Source organism: Fusarium oxysporum, chromosome II, assembly GCF_013085055.1.
Source record: "Fusarium oxysporum Fo47 chromosome II, complete sequence".
Classification (NCBI taxonomy): domain Eukaryota; kingdom Fungi; phylum Ascomycota; class Sordariomycetes; order Hypocreales; family Nectriaceae; genus Fusarium; species Fusarium oxysporum.
The window spans coordinates 3,934,908-3,951,494 of NC_072841.1; the positions used below are offsets into that span (position 1 = coordinate 3,934,908).

At 46.7% G+C, this 16,587-nt stretch overlaps 6 protein-coding genes across 6 annotated transcripts; 4 read left to right on the forward strand and 2 right to left on the reverse strand.

Annotated features, from left to right (window-relative positions):
- Window positions 1–414: 414 nt before the first annotated feature.
- Window positions 415–2,263, reverse strand: FOBCDRAFT_17407 (uncharacterized protein). Its single transcript, XM_031174260.3, has 4 exons — window positions 1,889–2,263; window positions 1,075–1,836; window positions 984–1,025; window positions 415–933 (listed from the first exon to the last, which is right to left on the reverse strand). The coding sequence occupies exons 1-4, from the start codon at window positions 2,123–2,125 to the stop codon at window positions 667–669; spliced, it is 1,308 nt and encodes a 435-aa protein (XP_031051045.2). The 5' UTR covers window positions 2,126–2,263; the 3' UTR covers window positions 415–666.
- Window positions 2,264–3,380: 1,117 nt separating this feature from the next.
- FOBCDRAFT_269706 (uncharacterized protein) lies at window positions 3,381–4,558 on the forward strand (the record flags this gene model as incomplete). The annotated part of the gene is made up of 2 exons (XM_031174266.2): window positions 3,381–4,137; window positions 4,191–4,558. 2 exons carry the CDS (start codon window positions 3,381–3,383, stop codon window positions 4,556–4,558), a joined length of 1,125 nt encoding a protein of 374 aa, XP_031051051.2.
- A 58-nt stretch (window positions 4,559–4,616) lies between these two features.
- On the reverse strand, window positions 4,617–5,807 carry FOBCDRAFT_215725 (uncharacterized protein). The gene is made up of 2 exons (XM_031174267.3): window positions 5,389–5,807; window positions 4,617–5,341 (listed from the first exon to the last, which is right to left on the reverse strand). The coding sequence occupies exons 1-2, from the start codon at window positions 5,645–5,647 to the stop codon at window positions 4,707–4,709; spliced, it is 894 nt and encodes a 297-aa protein (XP_031051052.2). The 5' UTR covers window positions 5,648–5,807; the 3' UTR covers window positions 4,617–4,706.
- A 502-nt stretch (window positions 5,808–6,309) lies between these two features.
- Window positions 6,310–8,223, forward strand: FOBCDRAFT_215726 (major facilitator superfamily domain-containing protein). The gene is made up of 3 exons (XM_031174268.3): window positions 6,310–6,778; window positions 6,836–7,091; window positions 7,144–8,223. The coding sequence occupies exons 1-3, from the start codon at window positions 6,376–6,378 to the stop codon at window positions 8,099–8,101; spliced, it is 1,617 nt and encodes a 538-aa protein (XP_031051053.2). The 5' UTR covers window positions 6,310–6,375; the 3' UTR covers window positions 8,102–8,223.
- Window positions 8,224–8,826: 603 nt separating this feature from the next.
- On the forward strand, window positions 8,827–13,910 carry FOBCDRAFT_288814 (P-loop containing nucleoside triphosphate hydrolase protein; the record flags this gene model as incomplete). Its single annotated transcript, XM_031174269.3, has 14 exons — window positions 8,827–8,917; window positions 8,968–9,098; window positions 9,154–9,682; window positions 9,733–9,962; window positions 10,011–10,293; window positions 10,338–10,571; window positions 10,619–11,548; window positions 11,598–11,933; window positions 11,981–12,101; window positions 12,151–12,338; window positions 12,389–12,530; window positions 12,585–13,061; window positions 13,114–13,587; window positions 13,640–13,910. The coding sequence occupies 14 exons, from the start codon at window positions 8,827–8,829 to the stop codon at window positions 13,875–13,877; spliced, it is 4,404 nt and encodes a 1,467-aa protein (XP_031051054.3). The 3' UTR covers window positions 13,878–13,910.
- Window positions 13,911–15,117: 1,207 nt separating this feature from the next.
- Window positions 15,118–15,963, forward strand: FOBCDRAFT_197340 (uncharacterized protein; the record flags this gene model as incomplete). The annotated part of the gene is made up of 2 exons (XM_059608867.1): window positions 15,118–15,368; window positions 15,744–15,963. The coding sequence occupies 2 exons, from the start codon at window positions 15,118–15,120 to the stop codon at window positions 15,961–15,963; spliced, it is 471 nt and encodes a 156-aa protein (XP_059464206.1).
- Window positions 15,964–16,587: the final 624 nt, after the last annotated feature.

Consider the following 16,587-nt stretch of genomic DNA (forward strand, 5'->3'; position numbering starts at 1 on the left):
GGACACAAGAATCAAGGCAGATGAGATTTACGAAAGATCTAGTCGATATGAGTTTTGATTATATTTCAGGGTCTTTCAGCTTTAAAGAAGCAAATATGTCCACGTATACTACTATTACGAGTACTGCTGAGCTGTCAATTATTGCAAAAGTAAAGAATTAGACGAAAACATCAGCCATCACCAGACATGATACGATTTCCCACAGCTTCCGTATCTAAGTGACATCCTTCATAAAAAGCAGTACAATTGGCCATCTCATCTTTAGACCCGGCTGCCTCAAACCCTTCCCCGATCCGAACCCCGGTCCCAAGGCGCATGGTCCCGCCCAAACTTTCGATTCGATCTTCACAGATCATCCTACATGGCCCAAGATCGAGAGTATAAGTGAGAAGTTCAGGGTCCAGAACCACAGGACCCTCAAGACCCTGCACGATCAAGACTTATTTCCTGCAATTTTCTACATCGGGAAATCTAACATTCTAAATTAAGTCCTTAACTCCTTATCTCCATGACTGAACTGTTCATGTAGCCATATCTTGCGGTTGAAACGCCTTGCATCCTGTGCATAACTTGTCCCTGCTGTTCCGTAACTTGCTGTTGAAAGCAACCCAAACGCCTCAAAAGTCCGTAAGCTCGTGCATTTCGTTATCTTCATGACCCGTACACTTAAACTCCCACCGATCTCTCCAAGTCGTCGTCCTTCTTGGGCTCCTCCCCATCGTGACTTTCTCGGCTGACCACAATAAATGAAACAAAAACAACTGCAGCACCAACCCAATAGGTAAAACTCGAATATTGCTGATATTGCAAGATCTCGCCAATCAAAGACAGGGGTATTGTGAGAGATAAGCCAACTGTCACCACAAGGGGTGTCGTCATGAGCAGAGCGAGGGCCCATGAAATATCGCTGATGAAGGAAGACACCGCATTGAACTGATCGTGTGTTAGTTTTCTGATACCTCGACGGAACCACAGTAACTTACAATAATGATGCCCCAAAGTGTGCTACTAGGTGGTAGTTCAAACTGGCCACGGTTAGCTCACAATCACACCACGGATCGGGACAAAACTCACCGGTTCCAAGCCCGTCCAATGCAAGATGAAGAAGATGGGCCAAAGGAGAACCACGTTGAAAACACCAACCAGCCCGAAGAACAGCTGCATATCGACCTTGTCCTCATTTGGAACCTTGCGCTTCATCACCGTCACATAAAGACCATAAATAACAGCACTCAGAAGCGCCATTGAATCTCCAACCGCGATTTGTGTAGGTGACTTGTGCGGGAACGACCCTCTATCCTCATCGCTTTTGCCGGACAAATCCACAGTCGAGATAAGAATCACTCCTGCTAGAGAAGCTCCTACACCTAAGATCTTGGCTGTCGAGAACCGCTCGATTCCGAATAGGGAGCAGAAGATAAGAGTCCAGACACTACTCGTGGATGTCAGGATCGTAACGCTCGCGACACTTGTGTATTCGAGACAAGCTGATGCAAAGTAGTTCGCTGAGAACCACAGCATGCAGAACTCGAAGCTCAAAACGGCAGTCTCCTTGAATGTCAGCTTCTCTTCGGAGGCTGCGGTTTCGGTGCTTCCGTATCCTTGCGATATCAAGCGCTCGGTTGCCTGGTCGTCCTCGGATTGATAGAGTGACTTCGTATTTATTCTGCCATGCTTGTAATCGGACCATAATTGCGTCGCATCATCTCGCATTCCACTGATTCCATGCTTCCGTAGGTATTTGAAGAACTTGGGTATTAAGGAGATAGCGAATATCGAGGTGTTGAGGTAAACGATGAAGAAAGGCTTGTTGTAGGTTTGATCAGAGAACATGTACTAAAAACATTTGTTAGCTTGAACATGAAGGCTACCGTTTTGATGCTCCTACACTGGCGATGAAATTGTATAATGTCCACAGGAACACGGTCAGCAATAACAGCGCAAAGCCAAGGGTTCTTCTCGCAACACCGCCCAAGCCCAGTCTCGCCCTCAACCCAGCTGGTGATCTTGATCTCGACTCTAGTAGCGGGCTCGAAGGTACTGCCACATCGTTCTCATCTTGTACATGCTGTCGCTCTCGCGAAAGCGATCCCTCATCTGATAAAGTCGACATAGCCGGTGCCATCTCTTATCTTCGATGCGAAAGCAGTTTCCCCGGATGCGCGCAACTGTGCGCGTCTCGGCCCGAGTCGCGATAAGCGAAGATGTTGGTGATGTCAGCGCAAGCGACCACTGCGGTTTTGAGAGTATTTCGATGGTTGTGTTTGAAATGTGGGAGAGAGATAATATTAATATGGTCGCGGATGTCGGACGGTTATTGAATTCCAGGGTCTCGAGCACGCAATTAATCGAAGCGGGGATCTTGGTGACACTTTGGGGTAATCATTCGCAAGTTTAAGATAAGGGTTCTATTTTTGAGCCGGTATCGGGGGTGGTTTATTCCCACCGGTGAAACCCATTCTGATATCACTTATACCAAATTCACATAAACTTGTGAGACTCTCAAGTCAGATCTTTTTTTAATTTTATATAATATTTTGGATAACGACATTAAGCTGATGCACGGAGATCTTGGTCTCTAATAGACTGTGTTTGACACGTTCAAATTATCGAACTGATAAACGCAAATAAGGTAGCATTGGTATACAAAATTGAGCAGCGATGAGGATGAATGCGAAAGGCTTGACGACCTACCCATTTCTTCAATAGACCAAAAGTACCAAGCTCTTTGCTAGTAACGGCTGTAAACGTTATGTAATGAATGCGGTGTATTCGTGAAGGAATATCTAGGGTAACTTGAATGCCAGCAAAAGTATTTGCAGCAGGTAGACATATTGACCAAGTTCGAAGACCAATGACTAGGAGCAGATTTGAAACAGATAATGCCGTGATCTCCAACTCAATGACTTGGTCGATCTTTAATCAAGTATCATCCCTACCCGAGGGTGTTGACAGGGCGGTGATACAGCAAACACCACTGATGATAACTTGGCCTAAACTGACGGATGTATATAATTTCTCCCTTCTTCATTTCGGAAGGACCAATCAAGCACCTTCCTCCTAGACTTCAGACTCGAAGTTTGCTATGCAACTGCATGTATCCGTCGTGCTTGCCCAAATACACCCAAGCTCCCGGTTGGTCTTCTCAGGACGCCCAGATCGATTCACTGGCCTCCTAGTCATTTCCAACACTGTCAAGCTGCGCCGACAATTTACTTTCGAAAGTATCCAATCAAAGTCCCATCTCCTGCTATATGACTGTAATTCGGTTTGCTGCATCCCTTCTGCCTATTTCTTTGACTCATCCTTGAATTTTCTTGATTTGCGTTTAAACGGTCGCACGAGTTAAAGAGCAGTCGCCGCCTGCTCCTAAAGCATCCATGTCCCGCAGGAAATCGAAAAAGCGCAAGAGCACCAATACAATGGTAAAGCATAAAGGAGTCCCAATTGAGAAAGAAAGTTCACCGTCGACCCGAGACCGGCCTTATATCACACGCAGCGTATCTCATCGTCTCTCTCAACCGAAAAGAGACAAGCGAACCTCGACGCTCTGTGTGCTTAAAGGAGACGAGATCCTGAGCTTTCCAGTTAACGAAGATCGCATGAACAGAATATGTCCTCCGTGGCGCCAATTCGAACTTCTGGGCGGACGCAAAAGGATGGCCGACACCAATGGCATGGACTTCAGGAATGAGAGGGCTAAGGACGCTCTCCGAATAGTCTTGGAAATTGTCCATGGCAAAGAAGTGGTGGACTATGAAAATTCCAGCCCTCGCCTTCTATTCTACATACTCGAAGTTCATGCCTGGTTGGGACATCCGAAAGCCACTTACAGCAGTGGTATGGATCCAAAAATGGTTGGAACTCAAGGAGCGCAATTCTCTCCTTTTTTTCACAAGGACGCCATCTCAGGGTGTATCTTTGACATGGCAAAAAAGGCTACGTACTTGTACCGGGTGAAAGACTGGCTGCTTCTGGCTCTCGTCGCCGAAAAGCTAAGACTTCACGACGTTATGCAATTGGTCCTCGACAACTTATGCCTTTTCTGCAGAGCTGGTAAGAGGGAGTTGCCCGAAGAGGCAAGGGATTGCATCAAGGATAAGGATTGGGCCAGGATACAGGACCTCAGACTTATTGGTAAGTGATATACTTACTATTGTATCTTGAATGTTGAACTAATTGTGCAACAGACAAGAACTTGCTGAACAAGCGTGAGTTTTATGTCGACAAAATCTTCAAGGGGCTACGTCTTCTTTCCCACCAAGTCCTCTATTTTGATGGAGGCATTCTTCCCAACGAAAAGATCTTCAATACCTATCAAGACTATAAAGTTGCAGCATGTTCGTACTGTAGATCGCTTTCGTCTGACGAATTTCATCGGGAACTCATTTCAGCGCATCTATGGCCGCTGTGCGCTGAGACTTACAGAGAGCGCGTCATCGATCTACTTCACGTAATCAGGGATATGGAAGAAAGGACTCTTGTTGGAAGAAATTGCAACCAGTTAACCCATCTTTACGATCACCTACGACGGATGTGTACCGAGTCGGAGCGTTAGGGATATAAGAATTGGTCGGTGAACTCGGTGATGAATTGCCGTGGGCGAAATGGTAAGGCGGGGAGAAAAAGATCGGATTGACGAATAGCCATAAATTTGGAGTTGCTAGTTTGTAGTTTTTGCTAATTGATCGGTCATTAAGGCCAGCTTATGACGAGAACACCATGGCCTGAGGCTCCATGCCCTTGCCTTCAGCCAAAACTCCCGCCTTTCTCAAGATGGAAACCGTGTTCTGAACAACCTCAGCCCGAACACCCTCAGTCTTGGTAGGGAATCGGACAGTCTTGAGCCACTCTCGGGCATCAGGTTCTGTGTATCCAAGGCTGCTTGAGATGTACGCGACAGCTTCCTCCTGATTGTCATTGAAGTGCTTGATACCCTCATCCAGCTTTCCAAAAAGGTCCTTAACACGGGCATCCAGACCATTCTGGGTGAGCTTTGTAGAAGCAACGATCTTCCAGCTGCTCCAGGGAGTGTAGATCTCGCCAACGCGACGAATCTCACCAGAGTCGTAGAACTTCTTGGAGGTGAAATGCTCCCACATGAAGAAGTCGGCCTCGCCACTGTTGACGGCATTTCGAAGATTCTCGAAGTTATTGAGAACAACTGTATCGGAGAAGGGCTTCTCTGCAGCGCCGGGGGTCAACCAGCCTTGCTGATCGGCTAGGACAAAGCCCATCACGTAACTTCCTGAGCCAATGCGTGAAACACCGATTTTGCCGCTCTTGAGGGAGTCAACAGAGGTGATCTCAGGGCGCTTTGCACCAGTAGAGATAGCCCAGCCTTTATGTGTTAGTGACTATTTCATCGTCATGGCGAAGAAGACTTACAAAGAGGTGTCTCAACATATGTGCCAACAAGACGATATCCACCATCACCCTCAAGTCCCTCCTTGCCTAGACCCGCAATCCAACCCTCAGTCAGACCAACAGCTACATCGATCTCACCAGCTCGAATAGCAGTGACCATGTGGCCGGTGCCTGAAGGAAAGGGAATCAGCTCCGCATCGAGACCGAAGTGCTTCTGAGCAAAATAGAGGGGAGTTGAGAAGTGCTCTGGCACGTAGCCAATACGAAGAGGAGAAGACATGACTGAGATGTTTGATCTATGAGTTTGAAGAGCCTAGGTTGACCGTAATAGTCTATTGTACTTTGAGTGTCGTTGATTCTTAAAAGGGAGAGACCGGATCCGGAGAGACGGATGGTACGGATGCGGGGTTTGATATACGGCCCCGCTACGGCAGTTGACGGTCCTGCGAAATAGAGTTTCTATCCATCACGGCACCTACCATTATTTAAGCGGCATAATTCGTGACACCTCCCGACAAAACATCGATATCCCTTTTAGATGCGACGTTTACAACTTCGTTGGGCCCCTGACTATTCTTGGTGCTTATGTGTAACAACTTGGTGCATAAGGAAGAGCATTAAAATCAATGCACAATACGGAGCCAATTCCGCCTCGGAAACAAATTGTGTAACAAGAAGAATCCGATCTGATACGCGTACCAGCACGGTCCAGGCCTAAGCCACGCAACAAAAACAGCCCTACAGAGGCTCAGCGACCAAGAACAAGGGGTCGTCGGTGGCTTTCCAACCCCTGAAATCTCTGAAGCTGTCAGCCAAGAAGCTAAATCTGGGGATCTGATACTTGAAATAGCCTAGCTAGCCTAGTCAAATTTCAAGTTAGCTCAGCCTCCCTTGATTATTCTGACGTCTTCTCAAATTTCTTTCTTTTAAAACCAATTTCAGCCATCTTTGGCTTCTCCAAGGCCGGATGGCATCTTTTTGAGTTGTTCCTTAATCTTTTCTATCAATATGGTACCTCAGTATCATCCCGTTTCTAGCGAAGATGTGGAGTTGGAGTCTCATCTGGATGTGCCTCTGCTTGATCTCGACCCGCTAGAAGATGATGCAGTAAGCGATAACGAAAGCCTTCATTCTCATTCAGAACCGATTCCAAGTTATCGATTCTCGCGATGGGGCGTTCATTCACCGAAAAGAATTGTCATTTTGATTGCTGTCATCAAATTTGCTGTTGTTTTGAGTGGGATGTTGTTGCTTTTGCCGACTGCGCGTTTGATTGAGGATATGTTTTGCCATATACACTACCAGGATACATCTACGGACATCATCGATGAGATGAAATGCAAGGTTGATGAGGTTCAATCTCAGCTTGGATACTTGTATGGCTGGAACAGTCTCATCACCTCTATTGTTGGTGAGTAGTACCCCAGACGGATAACTTACCCAATATTCAGTGTCTAATATGTCCCAGGTCTTGTCGTAGCCTTTCCTTATGGAATGATGTCCGACAAGATTGGCCGTAAACCCACTGTGATGTTGGCATGGTCTGGCATTGCCGTGTGCTTTCTTTTTGCTCCCTTCAGCATGAAGGCGTTTCAAGGCGAGCTTCGAGAAAAGCCCTATCTTTTGATCGTGGGAGGTTTCTTTCAGATATTCGGCGGTGGCGTTCCGGTAATGTTTTCTACCCTCTATTCGATCGCAGCCGATGTCAGTTCGGAGGAAGACAAGTAAGTGGACAGAAGATCATTCTCTCCGGGCATATACTAATATCACTCCCAGAGCCAAGCATTTCTTATGGCTTACGTTTGGTGCGACTTTGGGAGGTATTTCAGGGCCTATCATTGCAGGCATTCTAATGAACAAGTACGGACCTTGGGTTCCCGTCTACCTTGTCTTTGCCACTGTTCCTATCATCGTGGGCATCCTCTGCCTGCTTCCTGAAACCTTGACTATCAACCTCAAGCACCAGAAAGCTCAGGCGGGCAAAAGCGCTCCAACCACCTTCAAGGGGCATGTATCACATGCTATCAAAGATCTCAAGCATTCAGTTGGCATGCTCAAGGACCCAAGTGTTCTCATGATCATGGTGACATTCTTCGTGACGAATGCACGGTTTACGGCTTACACGACAACCCTGGGCCAATATATCAGCAAGCATTTCAAGTGGAAGATGGCTGAAGTGAGCTTGATTCTGTCTCCTTTGGGAATTCTAAATCTCATCATCCTCGCCGGCTTGCCCAAGGTATCGGAGATTCTGGTGTCCCCTCGATTTCGAATGTCGGCATTTGGCAAGGATTTGTTCTTGACGCGAATCTCGACCGGAATACTCGCCTTTGCAGCCTTTTGGCAAGGCATCAGTCATAATGCTGTCATGTTCCTCTTTGGTCTCTTCATTGGGACGTTTGGCGCGGCCGACAGTCCTCTGGCTCGCGCAACAGTTACACACTACGTGCAACCTGAGTATACTGCTCGACTATATGCCTTGATAGGTATGATTGAGGTGATAGGGTCGTTTATCGGAGGGCCAGTCCTGGCTTGGTTCTTTGACCAGGGTCTGAAGCGAAAAGGAATCTGGATTGGATTGCCTTGGTTTTACGTCTCGTTCCTCTGTTCTCTGTCTTGGATTGCGCTCTTCTTCGTTAAGCCACCGACGAAGCGATCACGAGAAGATCCTACAGACAGCGATGGCTACGAAACAGATGATTATATGCCAGATGATCCATTGCGACTTCAGTAGTTGGAGTTTGGGGGAGCGACAAGCAACAATCTCAACATTGACTGGATATGCCAAATTTAAGAAACATATTCATCTACTATCTACACTGAAAGATACCCAAATAGAATACTTTTTTATTACTACTATACAATACTTCGTATCGCTGGAGTTTGTAAGGAACAATACTCTTCCGACATAGGTACCTAGGAATAATTGCGATACGCTTATCAGTTACCTTCCGAATAAGGCCATGGCAAGGGACTTTTGTAAGTCGACCAGCAAATGATAAAAAGTCAGCCGAACTCGCAAAGGAAATCGTCCCAACAAGGATTTTGATCCGTCTCCTCATTTTAACGGACTCTATTCGTCCGAGATGCTCATTATTTTGAGGCGTGCTGACCGATGCTGCCAAAATCAAGTCTCGAATGCGGCACGATCTTTTCACTATCGGAATGTTAACATGGCCAAGCTATTAACTGCATCAACGTCGTTCTAGATTATCTGTAGTGGTTGCAGAGTAACCACAATTGCGTGCGGCTTGTAGGATCTGTGCAATTGGAGCTGATGCATGCATGCATGAGCAGGGTACTACCACGCTATTGGGTCCACGGGTATCAGGTCTCAGGGACGTCAACTCCATTTATATTCTCCTTGGTTTGCAACATTCTGCATCCCAAGAGGCCAAGAAACACTCAAGCTTGGCCTTTTTCTTGGGCTGCAGGCTTTTGGTGATAGTCTTAGCCGTTATGGACGGCTACAACTCCACGGCCTGTGGCGATAGCCTCTTTGGGCCCAGCGTTTGGACCGAGGGTTGTCGCGGTGGATTTGATTTCACCTGTGAGCACACCAGGGAACTTGACGTGAGCAATTGACTAACTGTGTCTCAGTATCTTTTCAAGAGAGTATCCTCAGCATCGTTCCATCTGCTATTTTTCTTGCAATTGCCGGCCCACGAGCCTTCTACCTCTTTAGAAGTCCAGACAAGACCAAGCGTCACGCGACATATACACCAAAGCTGGTAAGAACACTCTTGGTTGTCTTCCTTAACATTTTGGCTAAATTAAACTACTCAGATCACTTCCGCCATATATTCTATCTTGCAGGTGGTTTTAATAGCTTTAGTTCCATCCGCCAAGAAGCTCAATACTCGCTTCTCACTAGCTGCGGCCATTCTCAATCTCTTAGCAGCTTTCGCCATTCTTTTGTTGGCTCACGTCGAGCACGTCAAATCTGTTCGACCGTCATTCATTCTCACTGCATATTTATTTGTCTCGCTTCTATTCGACGCCGCTCGACTTCGTACAGAATGGCTCATGTCACTGAACATTGCGTATGCTGCAACTCTTTCAACCTCGACAATCTTCAAGTTGACCTTGCTTGTACTAGAAACGATTGAGAAACGCAAGATATTGATATCAAGCGAAAAGCCAATTTCAAAAGAAAGCACAAGCGGCCCCTTCAGCCGCGGGTTCTTTGTCTGGTTGAACTCACTCCTCATCTCAGGCTGGGCTACTGTTCTGACTAACAATGACCTGCCTACCATCTACGAGAAGCTATCCTCAGAGAAGCTCGCAGTTCGTTTCGGAAAATCATGGAAGAAAGGTAGGATACCATAGTGAGATGAAGTCAACACCTCTAATTCGAGACTACAGCCACTTCGAAGAGCAAGAAACCTTCTCTATTTCTGGCAACCGTGACTGTCTTGAGATGGGAACTTCTTGGTATAATACCACCTCGTATTGGTATGATCGCTTTGAGTATCTCTCAACCCTTTCTTGTCAGCAACGCGTTACGATTCCTCACGATGCCCGAGTCTGACTCGACAATGAACTTGGGTTATGGCTTGATTGGTGCATTCGCATTCGTTTTTATCGGTTCTGCGGTATGATCACCCCAGGCGATGTAAGTACACCATGCTGACATTATATAGCTGCTCACAGCGTGGTACGAGCATCTGACATTCAGAGCTGGCGCCATGGTTCGTGGTGGTCTCATGACCATGATTTACAGTAAGATGATGAAACTTCCTACCGACGACCTCGGCGAGTCTTCAGCTGTCACACTCATGGGAAATGATGTGGAAACCCTGATCGAGAAACTTCACATGCTCTTGGTTGAATCCTGGGCGAACACTCTCACAGTTGGCATTGCTATGTACCTGCTGGCAGCACAGCTTGGTGCTGTTTGTGTTGCTCCTATCGTCACAGCAATCAGTGAGTAACTCTGTCTTCTGGTCCAATCAATTCTAACTGTGTAGTCTGCCTCCTCCTTACGGGTTCCATTGGCAAGATGATGGTCGCTCGCCAGATAAAATATCAGAAGGCCACTCAGGACCGCATTAATCTTACTTCTGAGGTTCTCGGCTCAATGAAACCAGTCAAGATGCTTGGACTATCGGAAAGATTTAGCAGCCTCATTTCTCAGAAACGGGATGAAGAGATCAAAACCGGTAAACATTACCGCCTGATCAATGTTTATCTGAACTGTATCAGTAAGTAGTTCTGGTCTGGCAGATATTCTCTTTGCTCACTCTTTTAGCCAACTGCAATGTGGGAATGACTGAAGCAATCACTTTTGGCGCGTATGCCCTTGCGGCAAAGTTCGGAAACGGTGAACCATTCTCTGCAGCCCAAGCTATCACGGCATTGTCTATCTTGGGTGTCATGATGGACCCTCTATCGCATCTTCTTGGAAGTATCCCAGGATCTTTCTCAGTCTTTGGATGCTTCAGAAGAATGGAAGATTTTCTCAATTTGGAAGAGCGAATTGACCGCCGCCAAGTTAATGGCCGCGTCAAAAACACTTCCAGATCATCTTCGGAGAGCTCGCAACCCGTCCAGGAAACCATCGAGGCGACTCCATTGAAAGATATCCCTGTTGGAGCCGATGGAAGTCGAATCGTGATCGAGGATGGCAACTTTCTCTGGGGCGAGAAAGCTGTTCTTCAAGACATCAACACAACTTTCCCGAGTCACAAGAATGGATCGCTTACCATGCTTGTTGGTCCGGTTGGTTCCGGTAAATCGAGTCTGCTGAAGGCTATTCTGGGCGAAACAACGTCTTCTATGGGTAATGTGTCTCTGGACGCATCAGAAGTCGCATTTTGCGACCAGACTCCCTGGGTTATGAATGCGACAATCCGTGCCAATATCATCGCAGAGTCCAAGGGATACGACAGCGCCTGGTTCGAGACAGTCATCAATGCCTGCGACCTGACCATCGACTTGGGACGGCTTCCTGAAGGAGACCTTACCCAGGTTGGCGAGCAAGGAGTCAAGTTGAGCGGTGGACAGAAGCAACGAATTGCTATAGCTCGTGCCCTATACTCCAGGAAGCCTGTGGCTATCTTTGATGATGTGTTTAGTGGACTTGACAAGGTGACTGAGCAGATCATCTTTACTCGCGTCTTTGGAAAGGATGGTCTTCTTCGAAAGAATGGCACTACTGTTATTTTGGCTACACATGCAGGTACGTTATTACTAATGAATCATGCCTCAGTGGTTTGACGTCCTTTTAGTGAACAGGCTCCCGGAGTCTGACTTTGTTGTCGTCCTTGAAAAGGGCGGGAGACTTGTTGAGCAAGGAACTTACCATGAACTGCGATCCGGAAATGGATATATCCACGATCTTGACATTTCGAGCCACGACGATCACGATGACCAACCTTCTGCCGAGACCAAACCTGTAGAGGAGAGTGACAAGACCGACAACAAGGACGCGGTTGAAGATGAACCGACTGAAGTGCCGAGTGATCGAAGCGTGTTTATGTACTACTTCAAGGCTAATGGGATACATAACATGCTCGCCCAGATACTCCTTATCGCCAGTGCAGGGGTTATTACGTCCTTTCGATGTAAGTTCTCTATTGAATAAAATCTACACACTGCTAACCTGTATCAGATGTTTGGGTCACTTGGTGGGGTGATGGAAAAGGTCGTGATAGCAGAGATATTGGCTACTGGCTCAGCATATATACCGTCTTGTCTGCCTTCGAGGGCGTTCTTATTACGCTTGCCATTGCGTGGGTGAAACTGACTGTAAAAGTGCGACCTTTACTGACAAGAACCCAGGATGTTCCTTTTGGTTTGCGGACCCGTTAGTGGAAAATTGCTTCATTCACGACTTCTAAACGCTGCTATGGGCGCTCCCCTATCCTTCCTTCACAACAGTGCGGCGGGATCTCTGATCAATAGATTCAGTCAGGATTTGCGCCATGTTGACATTATTCTCCCTTTGGCCTTTTCCATCTTCCTCTTTGGTGAGATATATCTATGCATTATGGTTGATGCAAGCTAATATCCATTACAGAGGTTGCTGCATGCTTTGGTGCTGCTGGTCTTGCTATGGCAGCTGTCAGCTGGTTTGCCATCTCGATTCCATTCGTGATCGTTGTGCTTGCCCTCATCCAGCGTTTCTATGTCCGAACATCCAAACAACTCCGTCTTCTGGAGTAAGATAAGCGTGATCTTGAATGGTTCAATATTGTTACTAACACATTGTTTAGAATCGAACACAAGGCGCCACTGTTCTCACATTTCCTCGAGACCATCGACGGACTGGCCACAATTCGAGCCTTTGGTTGGATTCAGCCGTATACTGACAAGGCGCTGAGTCGAATTGATGATGCCCAGAAGCCAGCTTATCTTCTCAACTGTATTCAGCGATGGCTGACTCTGGTTCTGGATATGGTGGTAGCATTCTTGACGATCATTCTCGTGGTTTTTGCTGTAACTCTCCGCGAAAAGATTGATCCTTCACTTCTGGGTATCGCGCTTGTCAACATGATGAGACTTGGTACCAACATGAAGGGTATTATTCTCAACTGGTCGATCCTCGAGACATCACTGGGCGCTATTGCGCGCATTCGTATGTTCTGTTCTTCTGCACCAAATGAACAAAAGACAAACGAAGACAATGAACCAGGGGAATTGTGGCCGAGACAAGGCAGTCTTGAAGTCAAGAATCTGGATGTTCAGTATGAGTAAGTGGGATCTACACCAACAAAGGCTTTGTCCAATGTGTTGACTCTATAGGCAAACTACTGAACCTGTGCTACGTGGGCTTTCGTTTAGCATCAAACCCGGACAAAAGCTTGGTCTTTGCGGTCGAAGTGGAAGTGGAAAGAGTTCTTTCGTCCAAGCCCTTCTCCGCATGGCAGAGATCGTCAATGGCCAGATCACTCTTGATGGACAAGATATTTCGACGGTACCTAGATATTTGATCCGCCAGCGTTTAAGCTGCTTGACGCAGGATCCATTTGTCTTTGGCGATACCATCCGTGCCAATCTTGACCCATGCAATACGGCGTCAGATGATGAGATCAGAAGCGCCCTCGAGCGAGTTGGTATCTGGTCTGTCATCGAAGCCAAGATCGACGACAATAAGGATCCTCTTGATGAGAAGATGGACGAGAACGTTTTGTCTCACGGTCAGCGCCAGCTTTTCTGTCTTGCAAGAGCGTTATTGAAGAGAAGTTCACTGCTCATTCTTGATGAGCCGACAAGCAGGTAAGTCATTTCATCAACCTTGAACTTTTCTTGTTTCTGACACCGTTTGTAGCGTCGATACACAAACAGATGCAAGGATGCAAGAGGTCATCCGTACCGAGTTCTCGGACTGTACGATTATCATGATCGCTCATCGCATTGATACACTGCTCGACTTTGACAAAGTTGCCGTGTTGGACAAGGGTTCTTTGGTTGAGTTTGGAGCCCCTCAGGAGTTGTTGAAAGACGAGGCTGGTGCATTTGCCAGATTGTACCGGGCGAATAAGGGGAGGAAGACTGAGGAGCAGTGAGTGTGTGACGCGTTTGGGGGCGGATTGTTTTCCACTGTAGCACTCCAGTCCTAATTCAGAGCCTGCTGCTGTGATCAATAATGTTTCGCGCCGGTGATTCTACTGGTTGAAGACGAACGATATAACTGAATCTCTGTCATGGACATGCACCAGGCGAATCACGGCCTCTAGTGAAGAGAAAAGAAGAGCAGTATAAGTTCATTCCCTCCCACCTATTCTGCCTTTCACTCTTTTATCACACCATCAACTTAATCTCTCCGCTACAATCACTAGGTCGACTAAAAATGTGCCAAGGGGTCATCTTTTGGGCACGGTGTCCTGTCTGCCGCATCCGACACGAAGTATCGCGAGCATATCGCCCCATGTGCGAAGAAGCTGAGAACACAGACCTGTGTACTTACGGCGCTTGTTTTTTAGGCGTCGACTGGGTATTCCGACAAATCAGTCCAACTGGATGGGGTTGGGATCGATATTGCAGAGAGTGTAGGCCTCCTCGATGTAGACGTACGTCACGCCTGAATAGGAGGCTCGACAGGACTGGAAGAGGGGTGAGGGTTCATAGAGTTATCTATGCGCCACCTGGGTTAAGTAGACAGAGTAACGAGGATTTGGAGATTAGGCTGAAAGAGCAGTGAGATACTATCAGATCGATAGGGTAGAGTGGCTTGTTCCAGAGAAGGGTTCAACAGGGGCTAGTTTGGATAGTGGCAACTGGGCATCATCTCCAAAATATGATATGTCTGTTGCAAATTTCAATTCACAAATTAGATTATGGTATTGTTCTAGACTTACGCGGCGTCATCACGTTATGTTCTGGTGTTATTTGTTCTTTTTCGATATTGTGTAGTCAATAGAACACGTATCGATTTATCTGTATTCTTTTCGCGATAGATCATACAGAGCGTCTCATATTCCTGTTTCTATGCTATTACTGTTCTTTGTCTGTACAATCGGTTGTGAGTCACGGACGCGCCTCGTAACATATACGAACAAAGGATCTATTCGCATTATGAGGCGAAAATGTTCGGTTGGCTTTAGAACGTTCGCTGTCTTGAAATATTGAATATGGAGCTGCTCCCTCTCCGGTGAGTGACTGTTGCTACTGCTATATATTCATCCTCAAAGCCATTACTCTTCCAATCCCTTCCACAATATTACAAATCTCAATCCAGGAGGAACAAAAGAAACGACCCAAGATTTTTACCAATTCTTTCATCAACTCTATCATCAATCAACAATCATGTGCGAAATCAAGATCTGGTGTCGCAAGTGCATCGTCTGCCAACGCGTCGATGAGATCGAATACTCCAAACATCAGGATGGCTGTGGATCATGCGATGTAATTCGCACTACTCTGCCTGACCAGTCTCTCCAAGGTGCAAACAAGAACTACCGTTGTCGAGGCTGTCGATCCAGACAGGCTTATGAGAGTCATCAACTCAACAACCAAATCATGGAGGCTCGCGAGGACAACAAGTATGGGTATTCCAGGTAAGCAAGTTTCCTAATAGAAAATCAAGGTAGGAAAGTAGATCATGTGATGACATTGCCTTTTGGTGTATCATCACGGACATAGTATCACTCCAAAACAGTATCACAAGTTGCCTTTGAACACTACTAATTCCACCATCGTGCAGTGACTCAGAATAAGTCTAGAGATTTCCAGTGACTTACAGGCCCAATTACACCCTGATTCACTGTCCCTAAGTGCAAACAGATTCATCATGGCCGCGCGTCAAGGCTGTTTGTTCTCTGAATGACCTTCCCATCTCGTCTCTTTTCCAATCTTATAAATACCTTTTTATCCCCTATTCCCCTTTCCTCTCTCATAGATAACTCATATCCTCAATTTTGCTTTTTCTATAGATATTATCAGCGTGTCTATCCCTTGCGAGATCTCTCCTTCGGATCTTTCAACCTACCTACCTATACACCAACATGTGCCAAACGCTCGTCTTCTACCGAACCTGCGCGCATTGCGATGGTCAATTTCGCCTCTAGGAGACGGCGAAGTTGCTTCCAGATTGCGACGACTGCGGCACCTTTGGGCGAAGTGCTTGCAACGACGGTGTTACTCTGGCGCTAGAGCCTCATGCCGATGACCCTTTTCGCACGTTTGTCTGCGATGACTGCGGATTTTATAGACGGCGTCACCAAGCAATGCTCTGGTTCTCACGCATCAGGCTGTGGCCTTAGATGACGAGTTGCTGCGGAGCGGGCACCTCCGGAGTTTGCATGGTTGACTTCAAATAAATTCGTGTGGAAGACTCTCGACCAAGCAGATATTTTCATATGTGAACATCTCAACACTTGAGGGAGTAACAAGATAAGGGCTGTGCCCGAGAGCATCTCAAAGCTTATTCTCCCATCGACTACCGACTAATTGGATGCTTGTAACAATCTTGCACCTACATAAGCTAAGACAAGGCAGCTTATAATATTCTCATATGCTGGTAGCTGACCGTCTACTCCATTCAGGGGTTCTTTGCCTTCATTGAAAAGACACACAGATCACAAGAATTTGATTTGATCAAGAACATATATCTTATGATGGAATAATCCAGCTGTTGCATCAGGACCGAAGTTTTTATTGTCACTTGAGAGATTGGCTGGGGGCTGTCAACTCAACTGGCAGGACTGGTCATGGATAGCGGTAGTACGAAATAGAACACTACCATAGAAATAGAGCCCCTTTTTATCGAGTTTTCTA